The sequence below is a fragment of the Gossypium hirsutum genome, chromosome D01 (assembly GCF_007990345.1).
Source record: "Gossypium hirsutum isolate 1008001.06 chromosome D01, Gossypium_hirsutum_v2.1, whole genome shotgun sequence".
In the NCBI taxonomy this organism is placed as follows: Eukaryota; Viridiplantae; Streptophyta; class Magnoliopsida; order Malvales; family Malvaceae; genus Gossypium; species Gossypium hirsutum.
In genome coordinates, this window is record NC_053437.1 from 9,942,601 (window position 1) to 9,967,125 (window position 24,525).

Consider the following 24,525-nt stretch of genomic DNA (forward strand, 5'->3'; position numbering starts at 1 on the left):
GAAAATAAAGTTATCCCAAAATCGTACCTTTCGAATAATACCCCTTAAGCTTGGATGCTTAGAAAAATCTGCACACAAGATCCTTCAATCTCACCCACTTCCCTACTCTCAATTATCTTTATCCAATCCCTAATAATCAAATCTTCATTATTGCCTGCATTCAACCCTAACAATTATTGCAGGTATATATACATACAATATTGAAAATATTTTTATATGAATTTATGCTCGAAATTGTTCACAATTTCTTAATTAAACTAATATGAAAAAACATTTAAAATAAAAGAAAGGAAACAGTATAAAAAATAGGGTTTAGTAACTTAAATTTTATGTTTCACTAAAAAAAAGATTCAAGAGAACAGAAAGCAAAAACAAAAAAACACACACAAAAACGTTTTCATAAACTGTCTCAGTCATATTCTAAAGGACTGTCACGTCAACAAATACCCTCAACATTTCAACACTCTTTTCGAAACACTCCTTTGGTACCCACATTTATTTTTGCCCTCAAATATATAATAAATTTTACCTTTCACCCAAAAGAACTGATTGACGGAGAACAGAACGCAAGAACACAAAAAAACACACACTTTTTCATGAACTGTCCATTTACCCTCAGCAGTTTTCAATGCTCTTTTGTTACTCACCATTTACTTTTCCTCTGAAATATATGTATATAAATTCAGTGTTGTGCTCCTAAGGAAGAAGATAAATTTTATGTTGTACTCCTGAGAAAGAAGGCAAATTTGTTCGTCACTTTTTGTTTAAGGTATGGTTTTCTTTTTTCTTTTTGAAAGATTTGTTTCAAAGCACTTACAGATAAAACATTTATGGACGATTTTGATTTTTTTTTAAAACACTTATCCTCGCGCTTTTTTAATTTATTTTTGTACTTTTCAAAGATTTTTCTATCATTTTGATTGATGTTGGTTCAAGGAAAAAGAGAATTTAAAAATTTGCAGATAGTAATTATTAGGTCAATTAAACATTTTTTTTAGTTTTATTAAACATTATTGATGATTCTATCTTTTTTCTTCAATTTTTATTTTGTATTTTTGAAAGATTTTTCTATCATTTTGATTGATGTTGAATTAGGGAAAAAAGAATTTAAAAATTTATAGATAGCCAGAACGATGGATAAACAAACTAAAGAAACTCTTTTTTAGATGGCCAATATTTGGTGAAAATGGTGAAAACGTGAGTGATGATATCCAACAAAATAATATTTGGAAGTGTTCAACAATGGTTATTTTGAGAATATTCAAAATATAGTTGTAGCAGGGGATGAAGTGTAAGTGTTTCTTAATTATTCATAGTTTTCCCTAGGGATTTTTCTTTCAAAAATGGATTTGGCAAGAGTTTAATTTTTTCTTCTTCTTTCTTTTGGCAATTAGTCGTATCGTGGGATTACAAGAAGCTCCTGGGCATGAAATTGAGGTTAATTATAACCAGTTTGGGCAAATCCTCCTCCTGAAATGAATCCAGTGGTAAATTTTCATTTTCTTTGTTTTGTTCATTTTTTTATACTTTGTTAGAAGTTTAGTCGATCTAATTGTTAAACATAAATATTTCTAGTCATCCTAAAGCAAATCTATGATGCTAAGGTTCATGTTAATCACATTTTTCAAGAAAAAAACCCAGATTTCTTTAGAGTAGCAAAAACAAAAAAAAACCAGAATTTAAAGTCTATTTGAAGATGGCACTATCATTTGAAAAGAAATCAAACCTGTTTATTTAATACAAATGAAAACAGAATAAAAGACCCTACTTTTTGAAGTTTATTTGATGATGACTAAATAATTATAATTTGAAAAGAAAATCAAAAAGTTGAAGCCTAATTATTTCAATAGATAGATTATTAGGTAAATTAAACTAGTTTTTTTTAATTTTATTAAACATTTATAGATGATTCTACCTTTTTTTCTTCAAATTTTTTATTTTTAATTTTCCAAGGTTTTTCTATCATATTGATTGATGCTGGTTCAGGAAAAAAAGAATTTAAAATTTATAGATAGATAAACTTATAGGTAAACTAAACTAACAAATCTTTTTTTTAGATGGCCAATATAGGTGGAAATGGTGAAACATGAGTGATATATCCAACAAAATAATATTTTGGAAGTGTTCAACAATGGTATTTTGAGAATATTCAAAATATAATTGTAGCAGGGATGAAGTGTAAGTGTTTTTTAATTATTCTTAATTTTCCCTAGGATTTTTCTTTCAAAAATGGATTTGGCAAGCATTTAATTTTTTCTTCTTCTTTTCTTTTGGCAATTAGTCCTATGGTGGGATTAGAATAAGCTCCTGGGTATGAAATTGAGGTTAATTATAACCATTTGGGGCAAATCCTCCTCCTGAAATGAATCCAGTGGTAATTTTTCATTTTTTTATTTTGTTCAGTGTTTTGATACCTGGTTAGAAAATGTATTACTCTCTGTCAGTTTATCTGACCTAATTTGCTAAACATAAAATATTTCTAGTCATTCCTAAACAAATCTATGAAGCTAAGGTTCATGTTAATCACTTTTTTAACAAAAAAGAAAGAAAGAAAGAAAGGAAACCCAATTTCTTTAGAGTACAAAAAACCCTAGAATTTAAAGTCTATTGATGATGACCAATATCATTTGAAAAGAAATCAAACCTGTTTATTAAATACAAATGAAAGTAGAATGAAAAGACCCTACATTTTGAAGTTTATTTGATGATGACCAAAATAATTATCATTTTGAAAAGAAAATCAGAAAGCTGAAGCCTAAATATTTCAATAGAAATGAAAATAGTATTAAAATAACTTTAGATTTTGAATTCCATTTGAAAAGAAACATCACTTTGAATAGAAAATCATGAAGTTGAGGGCTGTTTATTTCATTAGAAATGAAAATAGCATAAAAAAAACTATATTTTGAAGTCCATTTCATTATGATGGAAACAGAATACAATGAGAAATTAAGCCATTTTCTCCTTATTATCTCATCACTTGTTGATGTTTTATTTCCCAGGAGGATTATTTTGCACAAAGTAATGAAAATTCTGGCTCCCCTTATTGTATAATCCTCATCCCCACAAAATTCACCGGGTTCGGAATCATCGACGAATGCTAAACTCGATCATATGAACCGAGCAAGTGATCTTCTTATGGCGGTCTCGATAGGAGCTGATCTGAACAAGAACAAAATCATCGAACAAGCTGTGGAAGCCATGGAAGAGCTGTTTAAGTTGGCAATAATGGGTGAACCACTATGGCAACACAATGGAAACGGTGGAATGGAGACTCTAAATGGGTTTCAATACTTGAGGGAATTCGGTAGCTTTGATGCAACAATGGAACAGATAATGAGGATGGTTGAAGTTGGTGAACCCCAATGTTTCCTAAGCTATGACTGCAACTGTAACTTTGATCAAGATGTCCCCTCATCCTTTTCGAAACTCAATTTCGAGCCTTTGAATATCGAAACTTCTCGAGAGACCGCATTTGTTGAGATGAACCCTATGAACATCGTCCAATTGCTCATGGATACGGTAGGGATTTTGTTTCCCCTTGTTCCACTTCATTATGTAAGTTTACTCATTTATGAAGTCGTTAATGAACTAACATTTTCCATGTTCTTGTGATTAGAAACAATGGGGGACAACATTTTACAGCATTGTCTCAAGGACAACATTGTTAGGAGTTATATTAGAAAACGTTGACGGGAGCTACAATGGGTTCTTCAAGTGGTAAACCTCAAACATCATCTTCATTTTAATCTAAAATTTACACTTTGGCTTTGATTAAATGTGGAATGCGATACATGAATTTTGATTTGCTACAATTATACACACATGAAACTTATTTGGTTTAATTAGACACATGAAACTTCGATTTGATTCAATTGTATGTATTTTTAAAAATAACTACATTCATTTGTTTTTACATTCGATAAATATAATTATTCATCTATACAACAATAGACGTATAGTCGATAATAGTCTTTAAAGGTTTGAATCAAAATTTTATGTATAAATTGCTCAAAATCAAAATTAATGTATCACATCGTATAGAAAGTTCATGTATAATTTTGATATTTATCCATTTTATATCTAATTTTACTTGATTCAATACCCTATTGATATCTCAACAATATTCCATGCATTAAAATTTAGTACAAAAATTCACTATTGTTTTGCTGAACATACGTATTGATATTGAAACATTTATTTAGAAGCTTTATTGTTCTGTAGAATCTTACTTTAAAGAAAGTGATTGAAATGATTCATATACGAAAAGAAAGAATCTCATGCAAATTTAAGGAAAGAGTTGTTTCATAGTTGAATACTCTTTTGTTAACTACAAGGTTTCGCTTTAGGGTTTACGAAAATCATTAAATGCAGTTATGCTTTTTAATATTCTTCATGATGGATATTTCTCTGTTCTTCCCCGATATTTTATATACTTGATTATGATCCATTAGTTTGTTTTCTCTTACGTTACTATATTTATTACGATTCATCTTCTTGTTTTTTCTCTTATAATTAATATGTTCGAGATAATTACGTATTTGCGTTGCCTACATTTAGTAACTAGCTAATGTTCTCTTCAAAAAATCCGTTTTATTTGTTTTAGTGTTTAGGGGTATCATTAGATGCCGCTATAATTCCTAAAATATCCTTACGATCGATTTCTTTGTTTTTTCTCTAATAATTAATATATTCATATGTAACTAGTCTTCCAAAATCCATTTTATTTGTTTTCTCATCAGATGTCAGCAGAGTTTCATCAGTGTACACCGTTAATACCAGCAAGACAATGCTATTTCGCAAGGTACTGTAAAAAGCACACAAATGGAACATGGGGAGTGGTTGATGTTTCCTTGGAGAATTTATTCCCGTATCCACAGTACAGTTTCGAAGAAGGCCATCAGGTTGTGTAATCCAAGAAGTAGGCAATAGAGGGTCAAAGGTAACATGGATTGAACATGTTGAAGTTGATAACAATCACTTCACCCTCTCTTTCGTCCCATTGTTAGCTCAGGTTTTGCATTTAGTGCCAAACGATGGATTGCAACCATCAACAGGCATTGCCAATGGCTCACAACTTCAATGGCTAGAACCGCTCCTACAACTGATGGGGGTAAAAATTTTAATTTATTCCTGCTTTCTATTTACATTACATGCGCCAACTTAATGAACACTTGTGATGTAATTTGATTTGTTTGGAAAAACAGTTTTAATACCACAAGAAGGGAGGGGAGTCTGCTGAAACTGGCTGAAAAGATGACTAAGAATTTTTTCAACAATATAATTCATGTTCTGAGAATGTATGGTCGGGGTTACCTCAAAACTTTGCTGCTCAAGATGTTAGGTTGAGATACGGAAATATATTAAAGGTTCCTGGGAAGCCTTCTGGTAACATTGTAATCTTCACTACTTCAATTCAAATTCCGGTTCCGATGGAGGTTCTGTTCGATTTTCTTCGTCATGAACGTACAAGAAACAGGGTATGTAAAACTTATATATATACGTGTTTAATTTTTTAGGGTTATTTTCTTGTACTGCGTCTGAATGCATACATGTATACAAACATATATGTGTATATATTACTCCATTGAGCGTGTAACTTTTCATGGATGGATCCGGGGTGTAAATTATGCAGTGGGATTTGCTTTCAAACCAACGACATGTCCGAGAACTTGTCTATGTCAGTAATGGTGAAAATCCTGGAAATCGAGTTTCCATTATGCAAGTGAATGTGAGTGTTTCGATATTTCCTTTTCTTTTCTCATCACAATTTCCTCCATGAACTAACAATAAGCATACTAAAAATTTGCAGTCATCACCAAACAAGATCGAGATACTATATCTCCAAGAAAGCTACACCGATGAAACTGGCTCGTACATAGTGTACGCGCCGATGGATATCATGGCCATGTCAAAAATCTTGAATGGTGGTAACCCAAAATTTGTATCTATTTTGCCATCAGGGTTCAGCATTATGCCTGATAAGGCACCTGGGCAAGGAGATGGAGCCGTGGGAAGTATCTTAACCCTAGCGTTTCAAAGCGTCGACAGATTAAGCAACAAGGAATATATGCCTCGTCGACGCTCAAAATCATTGATGCTATCTTATCAACAACCGTTGCTTCAATCAAGGATGCTATGCTATTTGGCATAAGGTGATGCCATTGCTAAGTCTTGAGCTTTTCTTTTTGTTGGCATGTTGCTGCAGGTACTGGTGGATTTATATTTGCTTTATGAGTTGCAGGTATTAATGGCTTCTTTGAAGTTGTTGAGAATGTAAGTATGTAAACCAAGGAGTTCAAATAGAAACTTTAATATAATATTATCTGCAAACTGTAGCTTTCTTAAAGGAATGTTTTAGAAGAGCTTTTGATAGGACTCTTTGTTGAGCAATGGGCTCATAGAAACCAATCCACAGTTTTAGACTTCTTTATTATGTTGTTGTTAATTGTTCAAGAATTTAAGACCGAAGTTGAGAGTTTTAATTCGGTTTGGATTGAATCACTTGCTTGATTTGGGTTTTGGCTTTCATGAGCTCATATAGTTAGAAAAAAGAAATAATGGGTTACTTGTTTGGTTAAATTATAGGATGATCGTTTGAAATTAAATAAGAAATGATGGATTATTTGTTTGTCACCAAAGTACTAAATATCGGCTCATCTTAAAAAATTTGCTTTAGTTATTTACTTTCATATGTTCAAATTTATTAGTGTATATAACAAATTTTATTAGTATGCAAAAATAATAATTTTCGACCACTAAAATTGATTTCTCATGGCAAAACATGATTTCGGAACAGCAATATAAAATATTACGAGGGAGTACCAAAATTATAAAATAGTAAAAATTTGAGGGAATAGAAAAAATCATGAGGAAGTACAAAAAATTTCTAGGGAGTACAGAAAATCATGAGATAATATCGAATATTCAGTTAAGATTTTGTCATTATCTCCTAACCTGTTGAATTAGTTAAAACTTATCATGAAACCAGGACATGGTGGTGTTTTTAATTTCGCTAGTTTAAGTCTCTATATTTTTCGATCTTTGAAAATTCAGTCAACTTATTAAATGGCAGCTGTTAAATTGTAAATTTTGCTATTTGAAAATGATATGCGTCGAAAAGTTTATTTTTTGTACAAACATTTATAATTAAATTTAAATAAAATATTTTTTATTAGATATATTTGGTTTAACCTTATGGAGTGAGCACATAATTTGACATTTACATGAGATTTATATATATATAAATGAGATTATTTACTTAAATCTGTAATAAAAATATAGATTTACTTAAAAGGATTAAATCGACTTCTCAAATTAGCCTATTTTACATGGAATACAACAGTAAATAAAATTTAAAAACTAGCCATAAGTTTCAAATTGGAGACGTGAATCTATTTGTATTGATACAATGGATGTCGATTAGTGCCAGGAATTTGCACTTGCATATCCGCACTGAAATTTCCACAGATGAATGATGAGCTTGAGCACCACACAGGGCCAATGATACCATACACCTGGATGGATTTTCCACCACTCCTTGATATCGATTCAATTAACGCCAACGCAAGGGACTAGTTAAAGGGTAATTGACTCTAAATTGCAATTACAATGTTGATAGCTTACCCATCAAAAACGCCGCTAGACTTGAGAAGCACAATCTGAAGAGAAAGCACACTTTCAAAAATTAAAACCCCCATTACCAAAACTAATCTCCATCAAATGGAATAAAGCTATCTCACAATCCACTCAGTTTCCAACTATACCAGCAGACTCAAATTCAAAATTGAACACATCAAACACACTTTAACTAAATCAGAGCACAAAACCACCCTTTTAATCATTGGCAAGTGACACAAAAGCCTTCAATCCCCACAGCCCCTTCTATCATTCAGATAAGCCACCCCAAATAACATTCCTCATGAATCCACTGCTCCTCATGGTAAACACAATCACCATAACCCACACAAAATCACTATTAATTCACATACCGACCAGATTATTACAGAAATCACAACTTAAAAAATGATTTCATCCTGAAAACAAAATGTACCACTAGAAGGGGAAATCCCCAACCATACCTTTCGAATAATAGCTGCATAAGCTTGGACGCCATAGTTAAACTGCACACAAGATCCTTCCGTCTCACCCACTTCCCTACTCTCAATTATTTGTCTAATCTTAATAATCAAATCCTCATTATTACCTGCATTCAACCTAACGATTATAGCATGTATAAAAATATTTTTATATAAATTTATCTCAAAACTATTCAAAATTTATTAATTAAGCTAATATGAAAAAGATTCAATATAAAAGAGGTTTAATAATTTCAAATTTATGTTTCGCCAAAAAAAGCATTGATGAGAACAAAAGCAAAAACAAAAAAATGCACACACTCTCGTAAACTGTCCATTAAAACCTTTAACCAATCACATTTCAAAGAAGTGTCAGTCAGCAGATACCCTCAACAATTTTCAGCATCTGTCCCATGTACCCTTCTATGCTCATTTCCTACTTATTTATTTTCCCTCTCAAATATATATATAAATCATGTTGTACTCTTAGAAAGAAGACAAATCTGTTCTCACATTTTGCTTAAGGTATGATTTCTTTTTTCTTCATGAAGTTTTAGTTTCAAAGACACTCAGAGCTAATGCATGGAAAATTTATGGATGATTTTTTTTTTATCTTTTTTTAATCATATAAATTTTTCTATCATTTGATTGATGTTGATTCAAGTAATAAAAAAAGAATTCAAAAGTTTGCAGATAGATAGATTATGAGGAAATTTAAGCTCATTTTTTTAGTTTAATTAAACATTTAGTCAACTATAAGATGGAATTGAATGAATTTATCTGTAAAAAGACATCGAATATACTAACCAAAATGATGTAATGTATGGTTGGATGTACCTGAGATGATTTCTGGAATGAGTTTTAGGCAACAAAAAGAAATGTTTTAGGTGGAGAAATGCTGGTGGAGGGGCGTCATTAAAGCCACTATCTTCATCAAACCATTTATGCTGCTATCAATTCACGTTCAACCAAAATTCAGATTTACTCTCTAAGAAAATAATGAAATGAAATACAAAAATAAGAAATAAATATATTGAAAAGGAATAAAAGAGGCACTATTAACTCCAAAAATAGAAGTTAATAATCTATCAGACTGAGGGCTATTTGTTGGAGCTTGTAGTACTGCAGCAACCCCAGGAGAAGTCCAATGGCGTTCCTGAAACAATCAATCTTCTGTCTAAGTGTCGACTTATTTCAAACTATAGAAAAAAAAAGGGATATTAGTTGCAAAACAAACAAAAACCAGGCTAGCCTAGTTATATACACAATTCATAGCTCAAAAAATATGATATTGTACTATTGGAAGAGCGTACAATATTAAAGTAAGCTAGCCTTAATTTAGAAATGCAAAGTGTTGCTTTTACTTGCATTAATAGAAATTCAAAATACTTGATATAGAGAAAATGAACAATCTAAAAATTAAAAAGCAAAGCACTGTACAAGAGCACTGAGAAACAAATTCCTAATTAAAAAAGCCTGTAATGGTTAGACAACTATACTTTCCTCTAGTAATGCTATGTTTGTAATTGCTTTCATCTAATTGTAAATGGAGTTTTATCAATAGAAGACCATACAACAGGGCCACCATTTTCATCCTTAAGAAGTTCCAGAAACACAGGATCAGCAACATCAATCGTACAGCTTTCCTCAGACCCAGAGTCTCCTCCTCCATCTCCAATGGTAGAACCCGTATAGGCTTCATCCATGAGTGCAAGTAGGATCCGTATCATATAAGGGAGTTTTACCATTTGCACTACTTAAGGAGTTTTTACTTAAAATATACAATTTATAAAGTCCCACATATAACCTTAGGAGCCGCACTCTTCTGGATAGAAGCTATACCGCTTCCTATTAGTGACCCTGAGCTTCGTTCTACATTTTCCAATGCGACAACCAAGACTAATGTTGACAAACAAAAGTCAAAAAGCACAATTAGTTTCTGAAGAAATGAAAAAAAAATTCACTTCATCCTACAACAAACCAGCTGAATGCGTATAGAGCACAAAACAAATAAAAGGGAATAAAAACCACCCTTTTAATCATTGGCTGGCAAGTGACACAAAACCCATGGGTCACTCAACTCCCCACAGCCTCTTCTATCATCTCAACCCCAAAATAACCATTCCTCAAGAACGGACTCATCTTCTGCTCCTAATGGTAAATACAATCTCCATAACCCACACAAAATCACTATTAATTCACGTACCTTTCAACACGACCAGATTATTACATAAATCACTACCTTTCATAGAGAAATTTGATATCATACCGGAAACAAAATGCCACCACTAGAAGGGAAAATAAAGTTATCCCAAAATCATACCTTTCGAATAATAACCCCTTAAGCTTGGATGCTTAGAAAAAATCTGCACACAAGATCCTTCAATCTCACCCACTTCCCTACTCTCAATTATCTTTATCCAATCCCTAATAATCAAATCTTCATTATTGCCTGCATTCAACCCTAACAATTATTGCGCATATATATACATACAATATTGAAAAATATTTTTATATGAATTTATGCTCGAAATTGTTCACAATTTCTTAACTAAACTAATATGAAAAAACACTTAAAATAAAAGAAAGGAAACAGTATAAAAAAATAGGGTTTAGTAACTTATATTTTATGTTTCACTAAAAAAAAGATTCAAGAGAACAGAAAGCAAAAACAAAAAAAAGCACACACAAAAACGTTTTCATAAACTGTCTCAATCATATTCTAAAGGACTGTCACGTCAGCAAATACCCTCAACATTTCAACACTCTTTTCGAAACACTCCTTTGGTACCCACCATTTATTTTTGCCCTCAAATATATAATAAATTTTACCTTTCACCCAAAAGAACTGATTGACGGAGAACAGAACGCAAGAACATAAAAAAACACACACTTTTTCATGAACTGTCCGTTTACCCTCAGCAGTTTTCAACGCTCTTTTTGTTACTCACCATTTACTTTTCCTCTGAAATATATGTATATTTTTTTAATTTATTTTTGTACTTTTCAAAGATTTTTCTATCATTTTGATTGATGTTGGTTCAAGGAAAAAGAGAATTTAAAAATTTGCATATAGTAAATTATTAGGTCAATTAAACATTTTTTTTAGTTTTATTAAACACTTATTGATGATTCTATCTTTTTTTCTTCAAATTTTTTATTTTTTATTTTTGAAAGATTTTTCTATCATTTTGATTGATGTTGAATTAGGGAAAAAAGAATTTAAAAATTTATAGATAGCCAGAACGATGGATAAACAAAACTAAAGAAACTCTTTTTTAGATGGCCAATATTTGGTGAAAATGGTGAAAACGTGAGTGATGATATCCAACAAAATAATATTTTGGAAGTGTTCAACAATGGTTATTTTGAGAATATTCAAAATATAGTTGTAGCAGGGGATGAAGTGTAAGTGTTTCTTAATTATTCATAGTTTTCCCTAGGGATTTTTCTTTCAAAAATGGATTTGGCAAGAGTTTAATTTTTTTCTTCTTCTTTTCTTTTGGCAATTAGTCGTATCGTGGGATTACAAGAAGCTCCTGAGCATGAAATTGAGGTTAATTATAACCAGTTTGGGGCAAATCCTCCTCCTGAAATGAATCCAGTGGTAAATTTTCATTTTCTTTGTTTTGTTCATTTTTTTATACTTTGTTAGAAGTTTAGTCCGATCTAATTTGTTAAACATAAAATATTTCTAGTCACTCCTAAAGCAAATCTATGATGCTAAGGTTCATGTTAATCACATTTTTTCAGGAAAAAAAAACCCAGATTTCTTTAGAGTAGCAAAAACAAAAACAAAAAAAAACCCAGAATTTAAAGTCTATTTGAAGATGGCCACTATCATTTTGAAAAGAAAATCAAACCTGTTTATTTCAATACAAATGAAAACAGAATTAAAAGACCCTACTTTTTGAAGTTTATTTGATGATGACTAAAATAATTATAATTTTGAAAAGAAAATCAAAAAGTTGAAGCCTAATTATTTCAATAGATAGATTATTAGGTAAATTAAACTAGTTTTTTTAATTTTATTAAACATTTATAGATGATTCTACCTTTTTTTCTTCAAATTTTTTATTTTTTAATTTTCCAAGATTTTTCTATCATTTTGATTGATGCTGGTTCAGGAAAAAAAGAATTTAAAATTTTATAGATAGATAAACTTATAGGTAAACTAAACTAACACATCTTTTTTTTTTTACATGGCCAATATAGGTGGAAATGGTGAAAACATGAGTGATGATATCCAACAAAATAATATTTTGGAAGTGTTCAACAATGGCTATTTGAGAATATTCAAAATATAATTGTAGCAGGGGATGAAGTGTAAGTGTTTTTTTAATTATTCTTAATTTTCCCTAGGGATTTTTCTTTCAAAAATGGATTTGGCAAGCATTTAATTTTTTCTTCTTCTTTTCTTTTGGCAATTAGTCCTATGGTGGGATTAGAAGAAGCTCCTGGGTATGAAATTGAGGTTAATTATAACCATTTTGGGGCAAATCCTCCTCCTGAAATGAATCCAGTGGTAATTTTTCATTTTTTTTATTTTGTTCAGTGTTTTGATACTGGGTTAGAAAATGTATTACTCTCTGTCAGTTTTATCTGACCTAATTTGCTAAACATAAAATATTTCTAGTCATTCCTAAAACAAATCTATGAAGCTAAGGTTCATGTTAATCACTTTTTTTAACAAAAAAAGAAAGAAAGAAAGAAAAGGAAACCCAAATTTCTTTAGAGTACAAAAAAGCCCTAGAATTTAAAGTCTATTTGATGATGACCAATATCATTTTGAAAAGAAAATCAAACCTGTTTATTTAAATACAAATGAAAGTAGAATGAAAAGACCCTACATTTTGAAGTTTATTTGATGATGACCAAAATAATTATCATTTTGAAAAGAAAATCAGAAAGCTGAAGCCTAAATATTTCAATAGAAATGAAAATAGTATTAAAATAACTTTAGATTTTGAATTCCATTTGAAAAGAAACATCACTTTGAATAGAAAATCATGAAGTTGAGGGCTGTTTATTTCATTAGAAATGAAAATAGTATAAAAAAAACTATATTTTGAAGTCCATTTCATTATGATGGAAACAGAATACAATGAGAAATTAAGCCATTTTCTCCTTATTATCTCGATCACTTGTTGATGTTTTATTTCCCAGGAGGATTATTTTGCACAAAGTAATGAAAATTCTGGCTCCCCTTTATTGTATAATCCTCCATCCCCACAAAATTCACCGGGTTCGGAATCATCGACGAATGCTAAACTCGATCATATGAACCGAGCAAGTGATCTTCTTATGGCGGTCTCGATAGGAGCTGATCTGAACAAGAACAAAATCATCGAACAAGCTGTGGAAGCCATGGAAGAGCTGTTTAAGTTGGCAATAATGGGTGAACCACTATGGCAACACAATGGAAACGGTGGAATGGAGACTCTAAATGGGTTTCAATACTTGAGGGAATTCGGTAGCTTTGATGCAACAATGGAACAGATAATGAGGATGGTTGAAGTTGGTGAACCCCAATGTTTCCTAAGCTATGACTGCAACTGTAACTTTGATCAAGATGTCCCCTCATCCTTTTCGAAACTCAATTTCGAGCCTTTGAATATCGAAACTTCTCGAGAGACCGCATTTGTTGAGATGAACCCTATGAACATCGTCCAATTGCTCATGGATACGGTAGGGATTTTGTTTCCCCTTGTTCCACTTCATTATGTAAGTTTACTCATTTAAAACCTTAGAATTTAAAGTCTATTTTGAAACGAAAATCAAACATGTTCATTTCAATACAAATGAAAACATAATTAAAAGACCCTACATTTTGAAGTTTATTTTATGGTGACCAAAATAATTATCATTTTGTAAAGAAAATAAGAAAGTTGAAGTCTAATTATTTCAATAGAGAGATTATTAGGTAAATTAAACTACTTTTTTTAGTTTTATTAAACATTTATAGATGATTTTATCTTTTTTTTTCTTCAAATTTTTTTTATTTTTCAAAGGTTTTTTTATTATTATTTTGATTAATGTTGATTCAGGGAAAAAAGAATTTAACAATATATAGATGAAAGACATAGAAATCTTAATTAAACTAATATGAAAAAGCATTTAATATAAAAGAAAGGAAAAAGTATAAAAAAATAGGGTTTATGTAATTTAAATTTTCAATTTCACAAAAAAAAAAAGAACTGAGAACAGAAAGTAAAAACAAAAAAAAAACATATATTTTCATGAATTGTCCATTAAATCCTTTAACCAAACTTATTTTAAATAAATACCACATCAGCAAATACCCTCAACAGTTTTCAACACTTTTTTCCTAATTTCCTTTCGAACTTAGCATTTATTTTTCCTCTCAAGTATATATAAACTCAGTGTTGTACTTTTGAGAAAGAAGATAAATTTTATGTTTCACCTAGAAAAAAGATCAGCGGAGAACAGAAAGTAAAAATACAAAAAACACACACAGACTTTCATAAACTGTCCATTAAATCATTTAACTAATCATATTTTAAAGAAGTGTCATGATCCTCAACAATTTTCAGCACTCTTTTTCTAAGACTCATTTCTTACTTTTCCTCTCAAATATATATATAAACTCAGTGTTGTACTACTGAAAAAGAAGATAAATATTATGTTATATTCATGAGAAAGAAGACAAATCTATTCATCACTTTTTATTTAAGGTATGATAACCAGGGAAAAAGAGAATTTAAAAATTTGCAGATAGATAGATTATTATGTAAATTAAGCTATTTTTTTAGTTTTATTAAACATTTATAGATGATTATATCTTTTTTTCTTCAAATTTTTTATTTTGTATTTTTCAAAAGTTTTTCTATCATTTTGATTGATGTTGATTCAGAAAAAAAGAACATAAAAATTTATATATAGAAAGACAAATAAACTTATAGGTAAATTAAACTAAAAAAATCTCTTTTTTTAGATGGCCAAAATAAGTTGAAATGGTGAAAACATGAGTGATGATATCCAACAAAATAACATTTTGGAAGTGCTCAACAATGGTTATTTGAAGAATATTCAATATATAGTTATAGCAGGGAAAGAAGTGTAAGTGTTTCCTACTTATTCTTAATTTTTCCCAGGGATTTTTCTTTCAAAAATGGATTTGGCAAGAGTTTAATTTTTTCTTCTTCTTTACTTTTGGCAGTTAGCCCTATGGTGGGATTACAAGAAGCTCCGGGATATGACATTGAGGTTAATTATAACTAGTTTGAGGCAAATCCTACTCCTAAAATGAATCCAATGGTAAATTTTCATTTCTTTGTTTTATTCTTTTTTTTTATACTTCGTTAGATCTAATCTGCTAAACATAAAATATTTTTACTCATTCCTAAAACAAATCTATGAAGCTAAGATTCATATTAATCACTTTTTTCAGAAAACATAAAAAGAAAAAAAAACTCAAATTTCTTTAGAGTACAAAAATATCCTAGAATGTAAAGTCTATTTGAAGATGACCAATATCATTTTGAAAAGAAAATACAACGCGATTTTCTTTTCAAAATGATAAACAGAATTAAAAGACCCTACATTATGAAGTTTATTTGATAATGACTAAAATAATCATCATTTTGAAAAAAAAATCAAAAAGTTGAAGCCTAATTATTTCAATAGATAGATCATTAGGTAAATTAAACTATTATTTTTTAGTTTTAGACATTTTAGATGATTCTATTTTTTTTATTCAGATTTTTTATTTTGTATTTATTAGGTAAATAAATATATTGACAAAGAATAAAAGAGGCACTATCAACTCGTTAATTATGTGAAATTAAAAAAAAAAAAGTGAAGCAAGTCAGATTTTTTATCTCTGATTTTCACCTTGTATACAAAGAATTCAACTTGGAAGTAGAATTACACCATTTATGTTCTATGATTCTATGATACATCATCATCAGTTGAATGCACCATAATGTGCTAACAGTAAAATCCATAATCAAAATGAACTTACAAGATGAATCTAAAAACTGGAAACTCCAATAAAATTAGGGACTCCAGAGATGCCTTTCTATTGGATAAGGTCATTGCTATCTTCTTCTCGGAAGAATATCTGGAAACGAAAAATCATGGAAGGGTGGACCTGCATCCGAAACAATAAAGCTACTCGAAGATTGTAATGGAAGAGAGCCGAACCCTATTGGTTTCATCTGTTCAAAAGCAGAAGAAAGTAGTACGCAAGGGGGAGGGTAAGTGGCATGGTCTCTTACCTTCCTGCTCACCAAGAATGTAAAATGGAATATGCGCAATCATTTTTGTGCCTCCATCATTCCAGTTGACGGTGCCTGGATTGTGTGGGTACCCATGTGAAGGCCTGGAAGGTCCCAAGACAGACAGACAGATAGCAGGGTCATCCATTAATCCCAGATAATCACGAGCTCGCCTCCAAACCCTTGAATCTGATATTCGAGATCGAGCAACCTGAATATGAATTGTTAGCGAAAAGCAACATTATTAAGTTAGAAAATCCATTTCCTTCTTTACAACTATTTGACCAAAGTAAATGTCCAAAATTGGATTCAGACAACCTTGCCCAAGGCTACACGTGCCCTCGGCAATAGTTCACGGTGATATGTAGCAAGCTTAGCAATAGCTGTGATAACAAAACACAGAAGCCTCGACTGTGATGACTTTCTGAAGTTCCTGCTGTCAGAGTTGATAGACTCCTGCCTCAGACCTAGACGACTTCCGAAACCAAGAATAAAGTCAGCATATAACAACCAACATTAGAAAGAATTTTTTTGAGAAAACATATAAAAAGAGCTACGAAAATATTACCTAGATGAAAGGTTTTCATACAAAAGTAGCTCTAAACTTTCAAAAAGTTCCCTAGCTGCATCTTTGTGAGATCCACCACCCCCACCATGCTCTCCTACAGCCCAACACAATTGTAACGCCAATTCTGTCTATTTAAGAAAAAAAACATATGAAGTCAGATCCCTAATGCATGAAAACCAATTTACAGAAACATAGGATGTAATTATTGACCTTTTCTGGGCTGTCATATGCTTCCCCAAGTCTGTCAACTATAGGCTTCTGCAGAAGGTTAAATGGACCATAAGTTAGACAAAATAATAACACTACACCAAATAAAGTTCCATCATAATTATGAAAAAGGACAAAAGAATTGCAATCCTATAAGACATCAATTCAGTAACAATTAATGTAGATGCTTAATACAAACTGGAAAAGTAAAATATATGGAGAAACTTGAGTGAATAATACCTTCAAAAGTGCAATAAAATCTGGAGAACGCTGAAATGAAGCAAGCATGAACTCTAGGAGCCTTCTACGAACCTGCCCAAATATAGCTTCTCAGAAATACAAGCCATTCCAATCTCAGCATCTAAATTGATATCCTATTACATGGACATTTACAAGAAAAGCTTTGAATCCATACAAAACCATTTCACTTACCTAACATAAGCACTTTAGTATGGACCCAAATAATTAATGTAAGGGAGTATCTAGAGGGTGGTACATACTGTAGATAATATGAAAACCACAAGGTAGTAGCCCCACAAGAAATACAATAAAAGAACTAATATTTAGAAAATGTATACAAACCTCATACATATAGTTCTTGTCAGGAAATAATGTAGAATTTCTTGCCATCAGAATGGGAATTAATGCACAGATTAATGCTACAAAAGAGAGGCAAGAACATAAATTAAGATACAAGCAATCAGTTTCGACACTTAAAATAAATCTACATCCTGTAGATAGAGTTATATAAGCACTAAAAGGATATCAAATGGATTAAAAAAACATAAAACATACAGTTATTTGCATCGCGCAAAGCTATAGTAAAATACATATCAAGAAGCCGAGGTGTGATATTGAGTATCTGCTTTAATCTATCAGACTGAGGGCTATTTGTTGCAGCTTGTAGTACTGCAGCAACCCCAGGAGAAGTCCAATGGCGTTCCTGAAACAATCAATCTTCTGTCAAATGTCGACTTATTTCAAACTACAGAAAGAAAAGAGATATTAGTAACAAAAAACAAAAACAAAAACAAAAACCAGGTCAGCCTAGTTATAGACACAACTCATAGCTCAAAAAATATGATATTGTACTATTGGAAGAGTGTACAATATTAAAGTAAGCTAACCTTAATTTTAGAAATGCAAAGTGCTGCTTTTACTTGCATTAATAGAAATTCAAAATACTAGATATAGAGAAAATGAACAATCTAAATTTTAAAAAGAAAAGTACTCTACAAGAACACAGAGAAACAAATTCCTAATTTAAAAAGTCTGTAATGGTTACACAACCATACTTTCCTCAAGTAATACTATGATTGTAACTGCTTTCATCTAATTGTAAATGGAGTTTAATAAATAGAAGACCATACAGCAAGACCATCATTTTCATCCTTAAGAAGTTCCAGAAACACAGGATCAGCAACATCAATCGTACTGCTTTCCTCGGACTCAGAGTCTCCTCCTCCATCTCCAATGGTAGAACCCGTATAGGCTTCATCCATGAGTGCAAGTAGCATCTGTATCATATAAGGGAGTTTTACCATTTGCACTACTAATGAGTTTTCACTTAAAATATACAATTTATAAAGTCCCACATATAACCTCAGGAGCCGCACTCTTCTGGATAGAAGCTATACTGCTTCCTATTAGTGACCCTGAGCTTCGTTCTACCTTTTCCAATGCGACAACCAAGACTAATGTAGACAAATGAAAGTCAGAAAGCATAATTAGTTTATGAAGAAATAAGAAAAATTCACTTCATCATTCAACAAACCAGATGAATGCACATAGAGCACATAACAAAGAAAAGGGAATAAAAATTATCATATCAACCATCCATCAATCTATTTATGTTAAAGAGCGCTTAGAATGAATGCAAATGAAGTTTTAAAATGCAAAACGAGGTGAAAAGGTGGACGAAATAAGTGCAGACAAGAGGACAATACAGTCAATTGAGAAGCCCAGACAATAAACTCACTTGGCAAATCTACTAAAGATGGAAATAGGGGGAGAAATGATCCAGGTGATACCAATCCTGGAAAAACCTTGAGAAATGCCTTTTCTAATCTGCAAACCACACATGATGATCCTCAATAGCATTTTAAAACAAACCATTTATGAGTACTGTATGTTTAACTGCTTATTCTGTAAACCACATCACATGGATTTAGTATCAGTTTAGCCTGTTTATTACTGATAAAGGTTCTCCAGAAGTGGAGACAAGAACATAGAGAAAGCAAGCTATTGCCATTCAGGTAATATACCACATACTGAACACTCATAAGACTAAGTCCGCTGAAATGGAAACAACCTTAGAAAGGAGAACTTACTTTTCTCCGTTCCATGCAATCAGCTTCAGAAGCAAAGGGAAAAACTACAAAGAAATAAGGAATATTAGTAAGAGATGCAAAGGGATAATTACTTGATTCCATATTTAGTCCACTGTTCAACTAGAAGGCTTCAATTTAGAAGAAAAATACATAATTGGCAAAGGGAAGATGAGCTATAACAAGTAAAATCACAGAGGGAATGAATTGCTGATAAACGTGGCACCTTTGAGCTTCAAAACATAAAGCAACTCCAACAGGATTACTCAAAAATGGTAGTTTGACAGAACAAGCATATTTAGATGTTTTAACTTCACCGTTAAATGATCTGTTAATGATCAAACGAAAATGTATTAACTCATGCTTGGAAGGAACGAAGTATATAGAGGGTTTTCAATTTTCATTCAGTGCAGCAGACGTCAAAATTGTTTTTGGAACAAAATTACATATATGCATAGTACATAGTACATAAATTTAAATTTTCTATTCTTTAGGTTCTGTAACTTCCAATCTTTTATTTACCAACAAATATGTTATACACGTCTAAAGCCATATGACAGTAATAGCATCAATTTCATAAATTTAAACAACATGCTCCAAAAAGCAATGCAAATTCTTAAGATATCCAGCATATTTAATACCTTAAAATGCATTATGTTTATCAAAAGAACCTGCTAAGAATCCTAATTCATTGATCATACCTGAGGCAGTAAGTTGGGGAAAGAAAAAAGAAGTTTGTTCTTGTTTACATTTAGAAAATCAAGGGTTGCAGCTGCAACAACAGGATCTGCGAACTCACTGTAATCAACATAAGAACAGTGCTAAGCATAAAGTTTAAGGAAAACAGAATGTTTAAATTCATAAAATGCATGCTGACATAAGAGAATAGGCCAGATAAAGTGAATGTGAAGGAAAAAAAAACGTCATGTAGATTAGCATCGTAGCAAACAGATTAACTAATGATACATCTACAGGATGGCGCTTAAATTCAAAAAATGCACGCTGCAAATATGTCATTATGCTTCATTTTTATCCAATCAAGTTCTTTATTATTATTATTTTTTTATATTTATGAAGAGAAATATCTTTTCAAAGTAATAAAATAAATCAAATAAACATAGTAGCTCAAAACTTATCTTTAGAAACAAATAAGAAAAACAATATAAAGTCTTCATCATCTAACGTTTGTCCAAATACTCTGTATCATTACCGGCTCAAACATGAACGGAAAAATGTCCTCAGACTAGGGTCAGCATCATGGAGAACCACCTCTCCAAAATCAAGGAAAAATTGAAGAATGACCTATTCAATAAATCCAAAAGAACAAAGATGAAGAAAGTTATAAACAATACAGCTAAACTACAATGCTATAATATACAAAAACTTTAACTAGGGCCATCTAACCAATGAAGTGATATTTGAATTTTGATCCACACAATCTTTTCCCTCATATCTCAAACCAGCCTTTACACAATGCAGAACCTTTTGGGGCCTTTGACGACTTAAACTTTAGAAAAGTAGCCATTTTCGAACAAAATTCAATATTTTACTTTCCCAATTGGAAATTATCTTAAGAAGATATTACATTTCAAAAATTGCCCATTTCCGATGGGGGAAAACAGCAATCAAACGAGAAACTACTACACACATACATCAGTATAAACTAAGTCACTAACAAATCAAAATTCAGTACATGATTGAAATAGTAAAGAAGAGTCAATTAAAGCATTAATTACACTTTAAATGAAGTTTAGTCAAAATTGCACACAAAACATTCAAGTAGTTCTAAAATTTTCTAAAAATCAAATAAAAAATCAGGAAAATAGAAGAAAACCCAAACCAGTAAGAGAATTCCGTTGGGAGAGGTAGGTTGAGAGAGGGAAGCAGTAGAGCGTTGGAAGAGCTTGTTGATATGAGGATAAACCCTAGCGACCAAATCCTCAGAGGATTTCTCTTCTTGTCTACAGAAATCGCAGAGTTTCTTGACGGCGTGAAGAAGAGAAGGATCGGAGGCTGGATCGTTAGCGAAACTCGAGTCTCTTGCACTGTTCGATACGGTTCGAAGATAGAAATCCCAATCTCGTTCTTGATCGCTCATTTTCCTTTCTTTTTCCGTTCTTTCCGCAAACGAAAAGTTCCTGCGACGGTTTTTTCCTCGAGGCGACGAAAGCGTTCGAAACGATTCGTTTTATATTTTGTTAATTACCGAATGCTCCCTTTATTTTCACTTTTATTATTTTTAAAACTGCTAATTTCATTTTTTCTTTTGGAAAGTTTTAGTATTAAATATACCATATCCTCGCTGATTAGGTTTTAACTTGATTAGTATAGTATTATTGTCAAATACACGATGATACGGGTTCGGTATACTCCCAATATATTTAAATAATTAAAGCTTTTTAATAGATAAAAAATGAAAAATAATCGAATAAAACGTATACTCGAATCTATATCTGCATTAATAATAATATCCATACCAATTGAGTTTAATGTTAAAGTTTTTTTAATAATTTTTTAATGGGATCAATTATAGTGATGAGATTGACTAACAGATAGCCCGACTGGTTGTATATCGGGTGGAGTTTAGAAAACATCGACTGTACACTACCTTTTATATACTTGATGAATTCATTGACTCCTTTGAATTGCCAGTTAGTGCGCTCCCTCCAAATTACGTAGATGTAAGCACTCCATACCAATTTCAGAACCACTGTGATTCAATGCTGTGACTTCATCTTCTTTCTCATTATTCCGGTATCTTGCTTTTCTTCCGCTACTGCTACTTCGAGAAAAAAAATTCTTCGTCTTAAAGGTAAAAGAAAGAAAATCTTGTAGGATTGGCAACGTTTCAAGGTTCTGAGATTATTCCGTATTCGACTTCTTGAGGGCTTTCCAATGGCTACGCAAGTGAAAATGGAGAATGTAGACAGGATTAGCAATTTACCCGATTCAATTCTTGGTTATATTCTCTCTTTTCTTTCTACAAAAGAAGCTGTTGCAACCTCCCTTCTATCTTCCAAGTGGAGATATCTTTTTGCTTTAGTTTCTAATCTTGACTTTGAATTGGACGAAAGTAGCCAAATGCTTAAAATTTCCACCATTAAAAGTTTCATGTGTTTCGTCGACAGAGTGCTGTTTTTCCATAATACGTCAAACATCAATGCATTCCGTCTCAGGTGCGGGAAAAGGGTTGATTCGGATCGTGTTTACGGCTGGATATGTGCTGCAATTTGGCGTGGGGTTAAACATCTTGGTTTAAGCATCTCTCTTGACAACTTCACTTTGCCTGGTGTTTTGTTTACTTGCACCACACTGATAACCTTGAAACTGAAGACTAATCTTGTTTTGAATGTTCCAAAGGATGTTTGTTTACCCAATCTAAAGATTCTTCATCTCAAATCAATCATGTTTCCGAATGATGATTCAGTTGAAAGCCTTGTCTCGAGTTGCATTAGTCTAGTAGAACTGATCATTTGTAATTGCAGCACCAAGAAGTGTAATATTTCCCACAATTCGCTCAAGTTATTGGAAATAATTCGGTCTGTACTTTATGGTTCCCTAGTGATTGATACCCCAGCTCTAGCCTACTTCAATTACACTTACAGTGTAGCAAGAGAGTATTCACTCAAGAATCTGCAGTCTCTTATCAGAGCCGATATTGCTTTTCTAGACATCAGATTTGACAGTCATCAAACTAAAGCAACAGCCTTTTTTGAAGGGATCTCTAATGTTAATATACTTGTTCTATCATCTCCTTCTCTCAAGGTGTGTTTCTTGATAACTTCGCTATCATAAAGTATCTAAGTTTTTGGTCCTTGATGTCTTCTAACACTGCAATATATCTCATTATGTTAGCTTCTTAAATGCTGTGAACCTCTTCCAATTTTTCCCAAGTTGCTCCATCTGAATTTGTATTGTGATTATCACAATTTTGAAAGGGGAGTTGCAAATTTACTGACAGATTCGGGTAGACTACAATCACTTTTCTTTTATCAGGTATTATAAATTTTACTTTTAAAGTTGCTATTTGAATAAGTTGCAAACTCTTATTGACTCCCATTCTTTGGTCTGGTATTTAGGAAGCTCTCACCAATCTCCCAGAAAGAGTGCCTCACTGTATATTGTATCAACTCAAGGTGATTGAAATTTCAGGGTTTATGACTAACAAAGATTGTATTGGAAAGGCAAAGTATTTCCTAGAGAACGCAACAGTACTAATGAAGTTGATCATACGTACAGTACCATTTCTTTCAGAAGAACAAAAATCGAGAATCTACCAACAGTTGATGGCTTCTCCAAGTAAATCAAAGCAATGCTGCATCTTGGTTGTTTGATATCCTTTGTATTTCCTTGGAAACATTTTCAAGTCTTAATTCTAGTGCAAGGGAATGTAGTTTAATACTTTCATGATCAAATGCCAAATCGAAGTTCGCAAAAGTAAATTTATTGAGATAGAATTATGTTATACAAGCCCTACATTAACTAGAATTCGATCATGGAAAATGATTGTTGCCACATTTCTCGGTAACCCATTGGAGTCCAGGACCGTTCACATCGTAAATGATGCGCATGTTTTGTTGCTGCCATGCTCCTAGTATAGTTGTTGATGCTTTAAACAATGCCACACAAAAACACCCATCCTCGGCAAAGTAGTGCATATATTTTCCATCTATAATATAGTCACCGCCCTCAAAATGTAAGGTCATTGTCCTCGTCGTAATAAGCTTGAAACGCAACCATCATTTCATTGTATGCATTGCGTACTGGAAAATATAGACATCACAAATATAATAAGGATAATTACATGTTATTATTTACTATCATGATAGTTTAGCCTAAATTAAAAGTGATCTAATTTGGTTAATGTTTATTGGGCTTTAATTATCACTACACCAATACAGGCTTTTAGCGGCGCTTTTTTAGCTGAAAGCGCCGCAAAAAACGCCGCTAATGAGAGCGTCGTTATATTTAGCGGCGTTTTTTGAAATAAACGCTACTAAAGGTTAGGGTCTTTAGCGGCGTTTTTGGTAAAGCACCATTAAAGACCATGACCTTTAGCGGCGTTTTTCCTACAAACGCCGCTAAAGATTAGGGTCTTTAGCGGC

The 24,525-nt window shown here is 31.9% G+C and overlaps 5 protein-coding genes across 5 annotated transcripts; 4 read left to right on the forward strand and 1 right to left on the reverse strand.

Moving 5' to 3' along the window:
- Positions 1-3,071: 3,071 nt before the first annotated feature.
- On the forward strand, positions 3,072-4,878 carry LOC121213823 (homeobox-leucine zipper protein HDG2-like). Its single transcript, XM_041086981.1, has 3 exons — positions 3,072-3,522; positions 3,620-3,720; positions 4,743-4,878. Coding segments are annotated over exons 1-3 (510 nt in total). The 5' UTR covers positions 3,072-3,114; the 3' UTR covers positions 4,744-4,878.
- A 410-nt stretch (positions 4,879-5,288) lies between these two features.
- LOC107917281 (homeobox-leucine zipper protein ROC2-like) lies at positions 5,289-6,154 on the forward strand. The gene is made up of 3 exons (XM_041086335.1): positions 5,289-5,480; positions 5,636-5,731; positions 5,813-6,154. The coding sequence occupies exons 1-3, from the start codon at positions 5,433-5,435 to the stop codon at positions 6,152-6,154; spliced, it is 486 nt and encodes a 161-aa protein (XP_040942269.1). The 5' UTR covers positions 5,289-5,432.
- A 6,241-nt stretch (positions 6,155-12,395) lies between these two features.
- On the forward strand, positions 12,396-13,842 carry LOC121213824 (uncharacterized). Its single transcript, XM_041086982.1, has 2 exons — positions 12,396-12,603; positions 13,245-13,842. The coding sequence occupies exons 1-2, from the start codon at positions 12,514-12,516 to the stop codon at positions 13,818-13,820; spliced, it is 666 nt and encodes a 221-aa protein (XP_040942916.1). The 5' UTR covers positions 12,396-12,513; the 3' UTR covers positions 13,821-13,842.
- A 2,055-nt stretch (positions 13,843-15,897) lies between these two features.
- On the reverse strand, positions 15,898-21,624 carry LOC107938647 (AP-5 complex subunit zeta-1). The gene is made up of 15 exons (XM_016871870.2): positions 21,261-21,624; positions 20,631-20,722; positions 20,122-20,218; positions 19,424-19,467; positions 19,072-19,160; positions 18,696-18,787; positions 18,464-18,610; positions 17,889-18,036; positions 17,676-17,752; positions 17,334-17,405; positions 17,097-17,144; positions 16,887-17,014; positions 16,637-16,793; positions 16,319-16,529; positions 15,898-16,191 (listed from the first exon to the last, which is right to left on the reverse strand). Exons 1-15 carry the CDS (start codon positions 21,516-21,518, stop codon positions 16,139-16,141), a joined length of 1,713 nt encoding a protein of 570 aa, XP_016727359.2. The 5' UTR covers positions 21,519-21,624; the 3' UTR covers positions 15,898-16,138.
- Positions 21,625-21,973: 349 nt separating this feature from the next.
- On the forward strand, positions 21,974-23,857 carry LOC107938630 (F-box protein At4g22280). The gene is made up of 3 exons (XM_016871858.2): positions 21,974-23,185; positions 23,276-23,416; positions 23,500-23,857. The coding sequence occupies exons 1-3, from the start codon at positions 22,316-22,318 to the stop codon at positions 23,752-23,754; spliced, it is 1,266 nt and encodes a 421-aa protein (XP_016727347.1). The 5' UTR covers positions 21,974-22,315; the 3' UTR covers positions 23,755-23,857.
- Positions 23,858-24,525: the final 668 nt, after the last annotated feature.